Source organism: Antechinus flavipes, chromosome 2, assembly GCF_016432865.1.
Source record: "Antechinus flavipes isolate AdamAnt ecotype Samford, QLD, Australia chromosome 2, AdamAnt_v2, whole genome shotgun sequence".
Taxonomy (NCBI): Eukaryota; Metazoa; Chordata; class Mammalia; order Dasyuromorphia; family Dasyuridae; genus Antechinus; species Antechinus flavipes.
The window spans coordinates 396354980-396374040 of NC_067399.1; the positions used below are offsets into that span (position 1 = coordinate 396354980).

Sequence of the window (19061 nt, forward strand, 5' to 3'; positions counted from 1 at the left end):
GATGAGAAATGCCTTATGATAAAACAAAATACAGAAATAATAACTAGTATTATATTTCCACATACATTTTGGGGGGGTTTTCTTAGCAAAGATACTAGAGTAGTTTGCCATTTCCTTCTCCAGCTCATTTTACAGATGAGGAAACTGAGGTAAATAGGGTTTAAAAAAAAAATCTTTAAAAAAATACGACTCTTTCTGAAGTTAAGCCCAATACTCTATTTCCTTTGCCACCTAACTGCCCTGCATTGAACAGATAAGATACTCCTAAAAAGGAAACCACCTCCACCAATGCATTCCAGCAACTACTGCGTAACTTATAGTAAAGTTATCTAAAATATTAAGAGGTTAAGATCGAGCCATGGGTCATTGAGGTAACAGGTGTCAGAAATGAGATGTATTCAATTTTTAATGACTGCTTGTCCATTACTAGGAATGGAAAATAGTATTTTTTTTATACCTAAAATTTTATCTTTAAATAGAAAAGAATAGCCAGCAAATTAATTTCAGGAAATTTCACATACAAATCTGAACACAAAAATAAAGGAATGATGTTTTCTTCCTTAATAGGTTTTTCTTTCTTTAAAAGGTTTTTTGGACACAAAAGATCTTTAGCTATGACTCTGCTAAGCACAATTTGAATCATTCTTTTCTTTGTTGTCCTAATAATAAGTACTATATGACTAATATTCTCCACATTTCTCCTCAAATTTCTATTCTCTACCCCACTAATTCATTTTTAAAGATAATTTAATCTATGTTGCATCTTTGCCTTAACTATTTTAATAAAAATGTTTAAAATTTATATTTCAGACTATTTAAACCCCAAAGGACCAATTTTGTAAAGAATAAAACAAATATATATCTAAAATAGAAAGTATATTAACCATACAATCTTACATCAGTAGTACCTTACACTTACCTTCTCAGAATTTAGAAGAAGGTGTCCATTTGCTCTCACTGCTTTTGGCCATTTATCACTGCATTTAAGGAATATTGTTATCTCGTTGGTTTTTTTTAGGAAGATAATAATTTTGATTTCAAATCTTAGGAAAATGGAGGCCTCAAATACTTAAATAAAAAGTACCTATGAGTTATCCAATTCCTTTAAAATAACTTTAATACAATTCAGAAGATGAGACTAGTGAAACAGACTCAGAATATTATATTCATTTGAATTTTACACAATTTTCCTTATTTATCTTGAAAAACTACATTACTGGCCTGTTATGTCTGAACAAAAAAACTAATTTTATTCAAAAGACAAAATCACAAGTAAATTTATTTTGACTAGCCAAAAACGGTAGCAAGGGACATCATTAAGAGTTGAGTAGGCAAAGAACAGAGTTCTTGTCTTAGGCCTAATGTTAATTATATCTTTAAAATCTGAGTTCTAGTTCTAGTTGTTACATGACTTTGGGTCAAGTCATTTCTCTATGCCTCAATTTCTTCAATTGAAAAACAAGAAGTGAGACCAAATGACCTTTAATGTCCCTTCTAGTGCTAATGATCAAAATTCTATGAATCCTTCTAATACTATCTCAATAATTCCTTTTGATTCTATAATTAGCAAAGTCAAACAAATAACCTAAAAGACCAAGTCAATCACTGGCATAATAGTGATCTATCCTAAAAATGACTTTCACTGTGGTTTTAGATATATGTACAAGAAACAAAATTCTTAACTTTGTATTTTTGAGATAAAAAAATCATTTAAGTGGCAAACATAACCATATTTTGGTTTGATTATTAAAGCTCTGGACTATATTCTCAGATAATTAAGGCAAAAAGATGGAAACACTTTTCTATGCTAACATGCAATTTCATGGGGAATGTAACTATCATGTAGTTAAGAAAATGATCTTGTATCAGTAAGAAGTTTCTCAATGAGTAGTACTCATTATTATTCAATATATCACTTGAAAACATATTTCTCCATCTTAAAAGAGTATGATTCTTCCATATTTTTAAAGGGCTATATGAGGACAAATATTGATATTGCAAACAAAAACATGAAAGTCAATCTTTGTTCTAGACAGTCCACAAATTTCAACTTTCAAATAGAATTTTTAAAATATGGAAGAATCAAAGTCTTTATTAACATGAGGACAAAATCCATAATACACCTAAATGTAAAGGTAGGTCATCCAGAGCTCACCAACAAAACAACTAGATCACAAATCATTTTAACTTTCTAATTTTATGAAATTTTCCTTGCTGCCAAACACCAAGCCTTTATAGTTCTCACCTTTGTCCTGGCCACATGGCCACATGATTATAGAGATAGTATGAAAGATGATTTGGAACAAGATCCTTGCCAGACACTCGAAGATCCACTGGATACCAGAACTCAAACTCGTCCTTCAACTTATCTAATTTTTCCTTTGGGATCTGCGTTTTAGGAAATGGAGCCTCCTTGAAGAAAATGTAATCCCAAACTTCCTTGGTCATCGCTTGTGCTCTACAGAATAACAATTGTACTTTGGTAAGCGCATCCTGGAAACTTTTCAGGCAACTAAAAAAGTGAACAATTTTTTTGTTGTTGTTAAGGCAAATAGAGTTAAGTGACTTGCCCAGGGTCACACAGCTAGGAAATGTTAAGTGTCTGAGACCAGATTTGAACTCAGATCCTCCTGACTTCGAGGCTGGTGCTCCATCCACTACACCACCTAGCTTCCCCAAAAGTGAAGAATTCTTAAGTAGAAAATTATGAAAGAAAAACATTGCAGCAGTATATAAAATATAATTTCAAGGACACGATTCAATGGAAGCACGAAATAGGGGTTTCTATTTCAGTGTAGATGAAACAAATAAATGTGGGAAATGTCCCCCATAATAGAGTTTAAGAACAGAAGAAAACAAGTAAAAGGCTATTTTTTTCTTTTTCTTCATTCTAATAATAAAAAAACCCAAAAAGATCATCTCAAAAATATTAAATGAAACTTTTGCTCCAGATTTTTTTTTTTTGCAGGGACCATGGAGGAAAACAGACCTATAGCTTCACTGATATAAAAAACTCCCTCTAACAAAGCAGGCATCTTCTCTGCAATTTATAATCTAGAAAGTTGATTGGGAAACTCAGAGGTTAAGTAACTTGTCAGGGTCACAGAATTAGTGTGTGAAAGTTAGTTTTTGAACTCAGGTCTTTCTGACTCCAACAACAACTCTCTACTCACTATACCATGCTGCTTTTCTGGCCATATGTAGTTTTGTTAAATAATTGATTTTACAAATAATATTTTAGTATCAATTCAATAAACTTTGTCAAGGATGGTGGCACAAGCTTGTAATCCCTGCTAGTGAGGGAAGCTGAAGCTAATCTATCAACTGATCTGGAGATTTCTAAGCTGACAAAGGACAGTGTCAATTGGGTGTCCTTGAGAAGTTGCGCATCAAGATATTGAGCCCCACAAAAAAGGGGGCCACCATACTGTCTAAGAAAGGACAAAACAGCTCAAGTTGAAAATAATAAAATCAAAGCTTTCATGTCTAATAGTGGTGGGATCAGGCCCATGTATAGTATCACTTAAATAAGAAAGTGAAATCCAGTCTCAAAACAAAAATATATTTTACAACTTCGACTATTAAAAATATCATATTTACAAATACTTACAAATAATGTTCCCTGTTCCCAGCTGACCAGGGACTAGCTAACTAACCTGATGCCTAATGGAGATTCTGCCTGCCCACGCAAGTTCTCCCCTTGCAGTAAGTGTGCAACTGTGTAATATGCCATATAAATGGTAGAATCAGAGAGCGATTCAATCAGCCATTGTTCATCCCAAGGCAAGCGAGTACCTATAAGAGGAACAAAGAAGAAATAATAATCCAAGGCTAAGTAACCAAGAAAAAACAGAATATATCTTGAATATTCTTTTAAACAGAGAAGTTCTAAGTGAGAAAAACAAGTAGAAAAGTGCTTTGAAGTCTTTTTCCATATGAAAATCAGTTCATGAAAGCCAAGTTGAGGGAATTAAATAGGAGGCCCAATTGCTGGAATTACCTACTGTCAGTATAATTGGTGGCAGAACTAGTAAGTGAATTCCAACTATCTGTATCTTTGGAAAAACTATGGATCAAAAGGAGAACTGTATAAAATACCTACCCAAACCATATGTTCTTGAGCAAGCATGTTCCTGTAGCCAACCTAAAGTAGCTTCGAAATTCCTCCTGGTCTCATCACAGAAGCTAAGTAAAATAAATCAGAAAACTGTGTCTCTTCACTTTTAAGCCCTTCCTCCCTCCATCTCTTCTCTCCCCTCCTTTTTTCATCTTCATATATTTTTTTTCAGAACTTACGTCTCTAAATCTCGCAAACACTGGGAGGTCTGTTTTTTCCAGGTTTCCTCACCATAGTCCAAGTACCTGCAAGCAGGTAAATTGATTTTAGGAGAAGTTTATCAGTGGGATCATTCTAGTGACTAAATGATGTTTCTTCATTCTTAAAAAGAACTCACCATTGGTCGCAAAGAGCCACAACACATTCATCAGAAGATCTAGAGATTACTTGTTTCTCTGGCTCCATGTAAATAAGTGCTTCTCCCTAAGAAAAAAAAGATAACTCAACCAAAAAGTATGTATGGGCTATTACTCTGAAGTTAGAATTCTTCCTCAGGACAAACAAAATTCAGTTTTCTCTAAAACTATTTTGTTATTTTCGATGTGATTTCCATTATGCAGCCCTCTTTATAGGAAGGGGATATCACCTCACAATTCAGGTTTAAAAACAACCAAAAATCTAAAACAAGCATCTTACAGATCATTTGTTCTTTTTTTCTTTCCCTATACCTTGGACATTCCTTATCAGCTCAAAATGAAATAAGAATAGTTTTCCCCAATCCCCTGGATTGGAAGATTATGCTTCCTATTATAGCTGTGAAGTACACATACATTTCTTATCCAGGATTTAATCCCCAAGAGCACTCAAAGCAAAGAAATCTTCATCTCAGTTGATCTTCCCCAAAGAAGAGTAGAAAGAAAACAAGAGATTAAATGCATGGACCTACCGCTGGAAAAGCTTAAAGCAAGCTAAGTAAAAACCTCTCTAACATCTGCTCAAAGATTAGGGTATGTCTAAAATCTATTTTCTAGAGGCTATATCTGTGATAAAAAATGTCCATTAAAGGCTTGGTTTCCCACCAAAAACAAAGTCTTACCTAAGTATTCTGTCTACAGAGTGATTTGGTCAGGCATTTTGTTTGTTTGTTTTTTAAATAAAATTCACACACATTTTCTGCAATTCACACACATTTTCTGTTCAGAATTCATAGTGCAATTTATACAGAGAAGAAAATGTAAAGAGGGAAAAAAGGAAAAATGAAGAGGTACTTGGGGGAAGAAGGGAGCGATGAGGGAAGAGAGGTTTGCTGATCTACAAATATCTAAAATGGCCGCCACTGTAGGAGGAGCCATTTTAAGTTTTCTATGTATATAACACAGTATGGGTATGACTAGCATTAGCATTATAGACTTCTGACATTTCACTCATTTTCCCTAGATCAACAATTATCTCCCAGTAAATGTATATGACTTTAGCATGATTTTATGGCTACTTCAGAAATCTTCATTAATTACACACAATATAAGAAAACAGCTATAATGTAGCTAAACAAAACTTGCCAGGATAACTTCTTGCTTACATTGTCAATCATCTTTTTCTGAATAGTTTTCTTGACATCTTGGACCTTCTGCCCTTTGAATCCATCCACTAACATTATCTAAAGAGAAGAAAAAAAGAAAAACAAAAGTTAATTTATAGAAGTTAATTATCCTTCTCAGATTCCTTCTTTCAAAAACTGGGATTTTGTACTCCATGTAACATATCAAAAAGCTCATTTTATTTCAATTTATCACAAACAAGTTATATTTTTTGATCTGTTTCACAACTTTTAACCTGCCAGATAGATATAAGCAGACCATAACCAATAATAATTTACATACAAAAAGAGGCATAAAAGACATTACTGAGAACATGTATGACCTCAAAAGGAATTAGGCTGCTCATATATTTAAAGTGGAAGAGAACAGATGTAAGGGCTAAAACTCTTGAGTCGTTGCACTGAGGTCGGTTCAAGCACTTAGGGCTAATTACTGATTGTACAATACTCTATGGGCACATGCTTGGAAAATCATCCTTTCCACAATCCTGTGCTGGCTCAATGGTTGGTGTATACAGAGGATTGTAGAAGGGACTAGGGGGTGGAGTAAGACGAGCCAGAGTCACTTTCGCTGTAGATGAGGGAGAAGGCAGTCGCAGAGATTCTGCTTCCATCCTGTTCAATCCTGTATCTAAAGACCAAGAATAAAGACTAAGGACTTTTGCTTATCCTGACTCAGGCTGATTCTGGGGTGTCCTGGGTGCTAGCGTGGTCGTCACAAACAGATGGACCACAAATTCCCTACCACATAAATTATTAAAGTTCAAAGAATAACATTACTCAAGATAATGATAAGGATGAGATATGATATAATCTTAGTTAAGTTAAATATTCTGACAATCTCCTTTTATTTACTCACAAAGTCACCACTATCATTCAGCCTTTAGCATCTCTCATTTGGACTATTATAATCTCTTCCTAATTAGTCTCCCTGACTCAAGAATTTGCTCTTCATAAAATTGGCAAATTGTTATGCCTAAAGTGCGAGTCCAGCTATGTCACTTCCCTGTTTAAAAAGCTTCTGTGGCTCCCAATTCAATTATTTTTCAATCACTTATCTCTCTATACGTGTTATTTCCACAGATAGGATATAAGCTGTTAGAGAGCAGGACCTAGACTTTTGATATTATGATTGAGATTTCTACCCTGGCTCTGCTACTTATTAGTGATATTGAGCAAATTCCTCCACCCACAGGTTACGGCTTCCTCATATGAAAAAAGATGTAATGTTTTAAATGATTTCTAAGGTCCCTTCTAGCTCTAACATCCTGTAATTCTGTTAAAGAAAAAAACATTAACTCCTCTATTTTTCCTGTCTCAGTCTACACAATAAAAATTTAAACATGGAAAATGAAAATTATTACTTACACCTTCATAAAATCCTTTCAGATATAATTGCTCCTTAGCCTCCGCAAGTTTTTCTCGGTCATTCTGGCTCTGGATTTTCAATTCATCACATATGCTTGGAGCAGAAAGGTTTCCAATGCCTGGGATTTCAATGATTGGCACCTGCAGAAAACAGGCAATTTGTTAAAAATATATGAATGAACACAGGAATGGTTTGTGGGGCATAGTCTTTCTGATTTTCATTCAGTGAAATGAAGTAATTTCAGATAGTCTTTACTAGTACAAAAATAATAATATATAGTACATAACTCCAGAAGACATTTTGTCCCTTCTTTCCTACCATAACCACCGCCAAAGCTCCAAGATACTATTCCACCTAACCCTGCAGCTCTTCTTAAAACCCTAGCAAACAAATGTCAGATACTAACACTGTAAATCTGGTCTTGTTTTGGTTTGTAATAAATAAAAAGACTTTTAAATTTCTCCATGAATTTATCTGTAGAAAATTAAACTCTTGCATGTAGTCACCAGTTTGCAAACTTAATTAAACAAAAAAATACAAAATAAAGCACAGTGTGGTTTTGTTATTTTTCTTAAAGCATTATTAAGTAACATGACATAATTTTGGCTTTTTAAATCAGGAAAGTGAACTGTTCCAGCAAGAAACAATTACATAAAAAGTGAGGCAGAAAGCTATCATTTCAGAATTACAGATCCCAAGGGCTATAAATCAAATTGTCATAAAAAATCCATGATTTATACATTTTCCCCCCTCAGTCTATATCACCATCAAAATTATAGGAATCCATTAATAAATTCTTCTCTTCTCTTTAGACACTTCATCCATCACCAACTTTTGAGTCAAAGAGAAACATAAGTTTTTTGTCTAAAAAATAAAAGACCTGAATACTTTACATTTATGTACTCACCGGCTCAAAAGGCATAACCATTTCATCTTTGATTCCATATTTTGCTCTTAATGCCTACAAAAAAAGATGAAAGTTTAAAAACTTATATCTATGCCTTACTATATATTATAATTTGTGAAATGAACTTAATTGGGAAAAGTCAAATTGTAGATTTTTTACAATTTTTTTTCTCATGATTTCCTAATCACTCACAACAAGGATTTATAAAGCACTTACTAGCTATGTACCAGGCACTATACAATACAAAGAAAAAATGAAATAGATCTGCTCTCAAAGAACTTCTATTCTAAAGGGCAGACAATATATACAAAGAACAGTGGTTCCTTAATTCTTTGGTTTCAGAAATCCCCTTATAATCTTAAAAATTCCTGAGGACCTTCCCTCCCACAAGAGCTTTTATTTATATAGACTATATCTATTGATATTTACATTATTAGAAATTAAAATGTTTTAGAATTACTATGAAAAGTTTTGACCTCATGGATCTCTTGAAAAAGTCTTTGAGAATCACTGATATAGAAATATAAATACATAGTTATATATAGAAACAAACACACACAAAAAAAACATATATAAAGTAGATAATAGGCATTAGCAATTGAGAAGACTGAAAGGGGCCTTTTGCAAAAGGTGGCACTTAAGCTGAGTCTTGAAGGAAGCCAAAGATTCCTTGAGACAGAATTGAGAAGGGAAGGGTTACATGCATAGGAAACAGCCTGTGCAAAGGAATGGAGACAGGTAGTTTAGTCAGGAGGGATAACACCCAAGCCAATGTTGCTGGATTGTAAAGAAGAAGGAAAGGAGTAAAGCATAAAAAGGCTGGAAAGGTGGTAGTCAAGGCTGTAAAGGGCCTTTGATTGCCCAACAGAGCATATTATATTTAATCCTAGAGATAATAGGAAACTGGAATTCATTGTATAGAAAGGAAACGTGGCCAGACCAGCATTTTACGAAAATCACTTTGGCAACTACATGGTGAATGAATTGGAAACTCAAAGCAAAAAAACAATCAGAAAGATATTTTAATACTCTGATCTTTCCTAAGGGAAGCAAGATAAAAAACAAACAAAAACAAAAAAATTCAAAAAGGGGTTCAACAAGCTCAGGAGACACATCAATTTAAGCAAAACTATTCTTAAAACAATGAATTCTCTGATTAGGTATAGATAATACGGAAAATAAATAAAAGAAGCTTGCCTCCTCCCCGACAAAATTTTTTTATTACAAAAATCCTAAGATTAACATTACAGTTTTTAAAAAGGCAAACTTGTAAAAGATAAGTATAATGGTAAAGACAAAATAAAAATTTTCAAAAGCACACTTTTCAAAATCATATATACTAAGAATATAACATAGATTTTAAAATAATAATAAAAAATAAAAAGAAGCCAAAATGAATAATTGTATCTTGATCTGAAAGAACAGATAATAAAGCATCTCTCTCTTCAGCAGAGTCAGGGAACTTAGAAGGGGACAATACTTTTCTCTTTGTTTTCCCAATCAGAAGTTGGTCTGACATTCTTTATTGGACGTTATAAGGGAGGATGGGAAGGAGCTAAGGAAAAAACCTGCTAGCTCTCACTCCTTCATCTTGACTCTACCTCCAGAGATACAATATCAAATACATTTTCAGATGAGGTTACTGTATCAGTTGGTTTTACTTAACATTTTGTTACAAAGAAACTTCAATTCTAGAGGAGGAAGACCAGAAGTAGAGTATATCCCAAAATGACTGGTATATAAAAAAATAGCAATAAAACAATAAAACTTGTTTTAAAAGGGGGGGAAAAAGCATTTTGGGTAGTATTCCATTTAGAATTGTTAATGATAAAAATATATACAACAACCAACAGCTTGAACTACTTATTAATCTTCTTGATGACCATTTACTAGCCTCTATATAATGAGATACCAAAAATGAAATTTAAGACTTAACTTCAGCAAAAGAATAAGACACTGACCTGTTTTTTCTTCAAGTCTCTGAAAGCAGCTACATCATCTGGAGAATCAGAAGGAACACTTGTAACAACACCAGTCCCTTATGAAAAAAGGATAACATAGAATTAACTAAGACCAAAATACCACAATCAGAATATATATTATAAACTACTGAGCAAGTTTGAACTCTTTTTTTACCTTTGTCTTCCTTAATGGTAAGCATAGGAAGAGTATAGATCACCTTGAAGGATGTTAAAGGTGCAGAAAGAGCTGCACCAATAATCTCCTGCACAAGATAAATAATATGAAAATAAATGCTTTCTTTTTAATAATAGCAAACAATGTTCTATTAAATCTAATTTTACTTTAAATTAGTAGCCAAAGATCATTACAAACAATTCTCAAGTATCCATGATTAGGAGTTCTTATGGTATCCTTCACACCTATGATATTAGCAAGTCTGAGAATAATTGAGAATAATGTCAGAGAATATGAATGAGAGTAAGTGTGCATATCTGAGTGGGGATGTATGTGAGAAAGTTTAACTGAATTTAAAATGATCATAAAAGAACTATTTACAGTATAGTGCTATACATGCCTATTTTTCCCTCTAATAACATAAAAAATTGGGATCTGACTATACTACTACTTACTATTCCTATCAGAAGCTACAAAATTATTAGTTATAATCAACTTGTTTTGTGTCAAACTATGCTTTATAGAGAATAACCTATTCAAAATCAGAAAAATTTTCAATGATATATCTAGAAATTTCTTTCTAATTTAAATTTCTTGTATTTATGTGCACATATTAATCGTGAATGCTAATTTAATGATCTTACAGTATTTCTCATTTTAAAAAAAAGAGGTATTAAGATGATAGTGACATCTATTTTCTTTTTAAGTTTTCAGAAGTGGAAAAAAAAAAGTATAAGTTCTATGTTCTACCCTCCATAGCAGTATCATGGATTGATTATGGTATAAATGTTACAAATTATAAAACTAAATTCAAATTTTACTTTAAAGTTATAGCGATTCATTTATTCAATAAGCAATGATTCTGAACTCACTGAAGAATTAAAAATCAGGCTAATGTTGCATTTGCCTGCCTTTGACATACAGCTCTACAGACTAGTTAATTTGATACTGTCCTTTTCTCACTATCAAGATTATTTTTATCAGCATACAAAAGTAAAGAAAAAGGTGTCCATCTGCCCTTAAGTGGGTTACATGTAGCTTATATAACTTTTTACTGTTCCCAGAATTTTTGTTTACACAGAATAAGTTTTACACAGAAGTAAATTCAATATTTGAATTGAATAGAAAAACAATTTAAGAACAGAACATATAGAATCATAAACTATTAGAACAAAAAAAAGAATGAAATAATCCAATTCCTATAAAATTCTCCCAAATGCCAAGATGGTTTTATATTCAAATTTCCCTTTTAAGAACATTTTTCCTCCTGAGGAAAAGAACATGGTAAGAAAGAGTTCAAACCAATGATTTCATAAATATGGGAAACTCTCAATAGAAACTTCATCCACTCATCTATAATTTGTAGTTAGGATTGAAAAATTATAAGACTTAGGGGCAGCTAGGTGGCGCAGTGGATAGACCATCAGCCCTTTAGTCAGGAGGACCTCAGTTCAAATATGGTCTCAGACACTTAACACTTCCTAGCTGTGTGACCCTAGGCAAGTCACAATCCCAACTGCCTCAGCAAAAAAAATAAAAAATAAAAAATAAAAGACTTATTGTCACACAGCTAGTATGTTGGGGCCAGAAAATGAACCCAGATCTTCCTCACAATAAGATCAGCCTTTTATCTACTATACAATCCTTCCTTCAAAAAAAAGAAAAATATATGCAGCTACAAAATTAGCAAATGACAAAACATGGGAAAAGTTAAAGTTAAAGAGGTTATAAAGATACCCGAACATAAATAATACATTGTGGAGAAAGCTATGAATTGTCCAGCAATTCTGAAAATTAACTTCAAAGTATGCTAAGAGAGTGACAGTATTTCCATATCTTTTAACCTAATTATGGCACTGCTAGGCATATGTACCAAGGAGGAAGAGAAAAGTGTGCTACACACAAAATATTTACAGCAGCACTCCTTTTAGGAACATGGAAGAGTAAACAAAGTAGATGCTCATCAATTGGTGAATGACTAAAGAAACTGTGGTATGTGGATATATTAGAATATTACTTTTACTAAGCTATAAGAAACAACAGATATGAATAAATACAAAAGGCACAGCAAGATTTATCTGAAATGATATGAAATGAGGTAAGCAGAAAAAAGAAAATATATACAATGACAAAAATGCAATTTTTTTGAAAAACTCATGTAACTGAACATAGAATAATTATAATAGCCAAAGCTGGCCCTTAAAGAAAAGGATGAGAAAATGACACTCCCCCACACCTTTGCAGAGATAGAACTATGAGGATGGATGATGCAAAAACTGTCAGACACAGGTGATAGATATGTTGGTAGTTATACTGAACTACATTTTTTTACTCTTCAATGGATAGAAGAGGGATATATTTAAAAAAGAAAATTATGTAAAAGTACAATAAAAATTTTAAAAAGTAAAATAAATGGTTATAGCTGTATAGGATCAACCCCTAATAAAATGAATAACGTACACAAAATGCTGGTGTTAAAGTGCTGATGCAAAAGCTGACAGATATCAAGTCTAGACATTTAACATCAACAAACACAACTAAGAGGAAGAGGCTTGCATTTTTCTTTCTGGGGTCAACACCAACAATTCAAGTAAGGGCCATGTTTACCACAGAACTAGAAAACTCTGCAGCCATAGAAAAGGATCAGTGACAGGATGAACAGAATGAGAAAGCCCATGTAGGCATTTCCCTGAAGCCTATGCCAACTGGAGGAGCATCACATACAGTTTTGGGAAAAGTTTTGGTGGAATAGTCAGATTCTATCATCAAGAACTGATTTGAGTCCAATTAATTAAAAGTGGCCAAAAAGAAAAAAGAAAACACAGAAACAGCAAGATTATACAATGATCAATTCTGATGGACATGGCTTTTGTCAAGAATGAGATAATTCAGACCAATTTCAATGAACGTGGATCACAAAATAGCATTTTCACTCTTTTTGTTGTTGTTTGCTTGCATTTTGTTTTCTTTCTCATTTTTTTCCTTTTTGATCTGATTTTTCTTATGCAGCATGATATTTGTGGAAATATATATAGAGGAATTGCACATGTTTTAACATATACTAGATCACTTGCCTAATGGAGGAGGGCGTGGGGGGAAGAGAGGGGAAAAAATTATAACACAGGGCTTTGTAGGGGTGAATGTCAAAAATTATCCAAAATTGTTCAGTAAGAAACGACCAACAGGATGATTTCAGAAAGGCCTGGAGAGACTTACACGAACTGATGCTGAGTGAAATGAGCAGGACCAGAAGATCACTGTATAATTCAACAACAATACTATATGGTAATCAATTCTGATGGAACTGGCCATCTCATTGCTGAAGATTAGCAATTAGTTCCAATGGAGCAGTAATGAGCTGAACCAGCTACACCCAGTGAAAGAACTCTGGGAGATGACTAAGAACCATTACATTGAATTCCCAATCCCTATATTTTTGCCTGCCTGCATTTTTTTTTTTAATTTCCTTCACAGGCTAATTGTACAATATTTCAGAGTCCAATTCTTTTTGTACAGCAAAATAACAGTTTGGTCATGTATACTTACTGTGTATCTAATTTATACTTTAATATATTTAACATGTACTGGTCATCCTGCCATCTAGGGGAGGGGGTAGGGAGAAGGAAAGGAAAAATTGGAACAAAAGGTTTGGCAATTGTCAATGCTGTAAAATTACCCATGCATATAACTTGTAAATAAAAAGCTATAATAATAAAAAAAATTATCCAAGGATACAGTTTGAAAATAAAAATGTATAATTTTTAAAAAAAGAAAAAATTATTGCTTTGATGATGGGAATGATGGGAACCTGTACTTTATTCAGAAAACATGAAATACTGTTTTCTGGATCTGGTCACAAAACTCAAGTTGGTTATCAGGAAAACTACAAAATCTACTCCAAGGTTGTAAAAGTCACCAGTGTTTCTATTCTGGCCTTGTACTAAATTAATTAGGAAAGATGACAAAAATTATATGATGCCATTGGCAAAGTAAATAATTTCATATTAAAAAAAAAAATTCATGTTTCTATACCAATGATGGCAGCTGAGACTATCCAAATGTTTACATAATAACTAATGCAAATGTTAAATCTCTTGAGGATATCTTTTTTCAACTCACCATTCAATAAATATTTAATGTGTTTAAATATACAGCATTGCAAATATTATCCCTCATAGATAGACAATTTCCCCAAACTAAAGCACTGAGCTAGAAAAGATCTACTCCCATATTCACCTCGCCCATCAATTCTTTGACAACGGGTACCACACCATTGTCCTTGGTAAAGCCCTGGTAAGACATGTTCCTAGCAGCTCTTTGGGTACAAATGAAAATATCACCATTTGCAGTCTCAAATCCAATGTATTTCATATCTGGGCGAACCCAACAGTTAGTTTGTCCAAACATGGTCTCAGGTCTAAGAGTAGCAGCTACTAAAAAGATGTTTTTCCCTTTCAGGCCACTGTAAAGAAAAAAGAATATTAAATGTGGAATATATTGAATATTTATTCAAAATCCCTAGGATACTCAGAAAAGACAAACATTTACTTCTTGATAATCCTACCTTAATTTAGAGGGATAGGGCTCAATCACTTTCATTTTTATTAATGTATATTCTTGGGGTCCAACACCCTAAATAGTTACAGGAAAACAGAAAATTTTAGTAAACATAGAATTCTATTTTACACAGCTGCCAAAGAGATATTCCTAAAGCACAAGCCTTACCTTGTCACTTCCTATTCAATAAACTCAAGTGGTACACTTCATTATATCAGATATAAATTTCTCTTTTTGCAATTTAAAACTATTTACAACTTGACATCAACCCCCCTTTCTGGCTTTATGACACACTGCCAACCTTTGCATATTATATAGTCCAGATAAACTGGTGATCTCACTGGCTGCTTCTCACTCCCAATATTCCATCTCCCATCTCTGCACCTCCATGACATGCCTGGAATGTATTCTACTTTACCTCCATCAGGAAGACTCTCCAGTTTCCTTCAAACTCAGGTCAAAGCACTGCCCTCCTATGTGAAACTATTTCTAATTCTTCCCAATGGATGTTGGGCCTCTTTCCATAAAAACCATTTTCTTGGATATATTTTAGATGGATTTAATACTTACTTATATGTGTACATGCTGTTTCTCCCAATGGAATATAAGCATTCTAAGGGAACTGTCATTTAGTTGGTACAGCCTCCTGGCATGTCACAAGATCTTGATCTCTGACTCAAATTCTTAAATGGATTTTTTGCACAGTTCAAACAATTTATTCTTTTACTGAAGATTATACAATTAGTCTCTTAATAATACTTGAAGGAATAGAATAAGATAAATAGTTTATCTGTATACATGATAGTATTTGGAAAAGTAAGGGACTTTAAATATATGTATATACATACACATATGCATATTAGCAGTTACATCATTGAAGAATTTTTTTAACTACTCTTCTGTCAATAACTCAAATAAGCCAATTAGTTACCAAGAGCAAAAGTAGTACTACATAATGGCATCAAAAGAGAATCAAATGCAGATTGTTTGCAGTCTTGAAGAGGGAAGTAAGAGAGGGAAAGAGAAAAAAATTCTGTAACTCAAAAATTTTATTAAAAAAAAAAAAAAAGAGTTTAGACCCTAGCACTGCCAGTGATTTGGTTTATGTCCTTAGTTAGGTATACTTAACCTTACTGTGACTTAATTTCCTCACCTATAAAATGGGAATGTTTCTTTTGACAAGTCCTGCGGCAGGCCATTATCATAAATGGTTGCAAGGACTTTGAAAATAAAATACTTTGATTATGAAAATAAGCAAGAGAGCATATAAAAATATTAAAAGAATATCCCCTTAATACTTCAACTAGCCAGTCATATGCCTCATTCTACCTTTCCTACTCTTTTTCTACAACCCACAATTCTCTAAAGGAGATGTAGTGACAACTGTGGGAAACTGACCCTATTTGATATCTCAGATTAAAATGAATACAAAATCACTTTATCACATGCTACACCACAAAGATGGTAAAGAATGATAAAGCATTGAAGACCTTCACCTACCAGGTTATTTTAGATTTTTGTTTTGTTTGGAAAGTCATGTGATTAGACTCACAATGTCCTATACCCAAAATAATTACCTCACCAGTTTGTCTGTCATGGTCCATGCAAGGCTGTCCATCTTTTGGAGAATAAATTGTATACCTATAAAAGACAAAGCAGAAAAAAAAAATACAGTTGGGCAAAAGTGATAAACTGGATTTTAACAATTAGGTTTTCCTCTGAATATGTTACTTTTAACTCCAAATACTGAGATGAAGCTAGCATTCATTAATTATACTTTGTGTATAATTCTATAACCATGAATACTGAATTAAGATCTGTCTTCATCAGAAATGTTACAATTAGAAAATGAAATTGAAGACTTATGAAATTGAAAGATACTTATAAAATCTTGAGTTTTCATTTATAGGCTTACAGAATTCAGAAACTGAGAAAAGCCTTAGAGATTACCTACTCTAAGATGTCCGTTCATTGAAGAATGACTGAATAAGTTATAGTACATGAAAGTAATAGAATATTATTGTTCTCTAAAAAATGATAATTTTAGAAAAGCCTGGAAAGGTTTATATAAACCAATATTGAGTGAAACAAGCAGAACCAAGAATACATTGTACACAGTAACAGCACGAGTATGATGATCAATTATGATGGATTGGCTCTTTTCAACAATGAGGTGATTCAGATTAATTCCAAAAGACTTATGATGGAAAGAGCCATCTCTCTGTAACCAGAAACAGGACTACGTAACTGAATGTGGATCACAACATAGCATTTTCACCTTTTTTGTTGTTATTATTGTTTGCTTGCTTATTTTTTCCTTTCTCATTTTTTTCTCTTTTGATCTGTTTTTTCTTGTGCAGCATGATAAATGTGGAAATAGGTTTAGCAGAATTACCCATGTTTAATCTATATTAGATTACTTGCTGTCTAGGGGAGGGGGGGAAGGTGAGAAAGGAGGGAGAAAATTTTGAAACACATGGTTTTGCAAGGGTGAATGTTGAAAACTATTCTTGCATGCTCTTTGAAAAAGAAAAAAGAAAAAATGTGGGGTACCTTATTATAAAGCAGGATATGTGTGACATTTATTTTTAACTATCACAGAAATTATTATAATGAAACACATACTTACCGCTTCCCAAACTTTATTTTGTTTCTTTCCCTTAGTGTCAAAAATTGCCACTTAACAAAGGAATCATAGTAAGGATTAACATCAGTGGTAATGAAAGAACGTCGCCAGTCCACCTATAAGGAAAAAAGAAAAGCCAAGAATATTAAGGTGTAAAGGATCTATGAATGTCTCTGCCACCATAGCAATTACTTCATCTAATCTCTTAAAATTATACTTTTCTCACTTAACAACATACTTGTTCTTTAATAAAGAGAAAAAAACTGTATTATGTTTTCAGAAATGTTATAGTAATTTGGTACCACTGTTTTCAAAAATGCTATAGAAATTTAGTATTTTAACATCCATTCATAACCATACATTTCTAAAATGACTAACAAGACTCAAAAAACTGTATATACTTAAGAGGATCTAAATCAACTTTACATAGAAGTGGTCTTCTATAAGTTAAAGTACAATTTTGACCTTTTCATATTCTTTGAACAGGTATTTCTTATTCATTCTTATAATCACAAAGACATATATGCCAACACTACAATATTATTCTCAACCTTATTAAACTATCCAATTGTTAATTATATCTAGCTTTATAGCTTCTAATCTCTTGATAATATGAGCTCATATTTACTAATAACCTTATATTTCTAAATAAATAGTTGAACTAATATACCACCACCAATATGCATTTTCTTTACTGCAAGCTGCATTTCTAGATACAGGGGAAGAAATACCTTCAGGCCCATTTTCTTTAGATCCTGAATAGCCAGAGGTGGAAAATAATCAAGCCAATGTTCAGCCTCAGAAAATTTCATTATTTCTTCATCAGAAAGGCCAAGAGATTTCATGATTCCCCACTGGTACTTGGAAGACCCAGCCTTGGCAGCAGCTTTACTCTAGAAGCAACAATCAAAAATCAGCAATATCATGAAAGAATAGGTACATTTCTCAAGAGTCTTCTCTTCAGAAATATCAATCTTCAAATTACTACCATCAACTAATAAACTTCTTAACATCCCCTAATATTTAAAATAACTGTCTGCTGCTCTTAATTTTGATTTCAATGGTTTCTGTGGTAATTAAGGTAGACATCATCTAGTCAATTAAATATACTTAGTAACTCCTTTCTATCACTCTATCTCCTAATATTGTCTCATTTTTAAAAGAAGCAATTTTTTTTCAAATTCTTTCTTTCCAAAGTAGTTAAACAAGAAAATAATCATTCATTCATTCAATGCTCATTTTAAATGCACCTAGGATTTGCAAATTACTATGCTGAGTATTAAGGGGAAATCTAAGATTATTAAAACATGGTCTTTGCATTCGTGAAAATGACAATTTAGCAGGAAGGATATGACACATGCCATTAATGAAATGCCTATGAAAGAATAATGACTATCACTGGAGTTTCATATCATATTTGGAATTTCAACTGTTCAGGGAATAAAGATAAGTTTTTTAAAGTTACACTTCCCAAAAAACACATCTTTATCTTGTACTGCCCAAATATGGAAGCCTGAAAAGTGTAATCTATTCATGCCAACAATCAGGATCATTACACACATTTCAGAATTATGTCATTTAAATGAGTCAAGTATTAGTTTTTAATTTCAAGAAGTCTTCCCCTCCAAAAAAAAAAAAAGTTACTGATATATCAGAACAAAGGTATTAGATGGACCAATTTGGGTCATTACACTCTCCTGTTCGAGATACTTAGCAGTGAACATTATATAGTAAGAGCCATTAAGAATTTTCATCACCAACGATAAAATACTAAAGTATAAGGCACAATCTCAGAGCATTTAAATCTATGTT

The 19061-nt window shown here is 32.8% G+C and overlaps 1 protein-coding gene across 2 annotated transcripts in view; it reads right to left on the reverse strand.

The window, feature by feature from the left end:
* LARS1 (leucyl-tRNA synthetase 1) overlaps positions 1-19061 on the reverse strand; it is a 50685-nt gene that overhangs the window by 24109 nt on the left and 7515 nt on the right. For both annotated transcript variants that reach the window (XM_051978650.1, XM_051978651.1), the window contains 16 exons: positions 17981-18142; positions 17253-17365; positions 16201-16264; positions 14631-14698; positions 14303-14528; positions 10067-10154; positions 9892-9968; positions 7931-7984; positions 7023-7163; positions 5637-5714; positions 4455-4540; positions 4297-4362; positions 4103-4185; positions 3657-3795; positions 2246-2458; positions 920-977 (listed from right to left, as the gene is read on the reverse strand). In XM_051978650.1, coding sequence (XP_051834610.1) covers positions 920-977; positions 2246-2458; positions 3657-3795; positions 4103-4185; positions 4297-4362; positions 4455-4540; positions 5637-5714; positions 7023-7163; positions 7931-7984; positions 9892-9968; positions 10067-10154; positions 14303-14528; positions 14631-14698; positions 16201-16264; positions 17253-17365; positions 17981-18142 — 1716 coding nt within the window. The remainder of the gene's footprint in view (positions 1-919; positions 978-2245; positions 2459-3656; positions 3796-4102; positions 4186-4296; positions 4363-4454; positions 4541-5636; positions 5715-7022; positions 7164-7930; positions 7985-9891; positions 9969-10066; positions 10155-14302; positions 14529-14630; positions 14699-16200; positions 16265-17252; positions 17366-17980; positions 18143-19061) is intronic.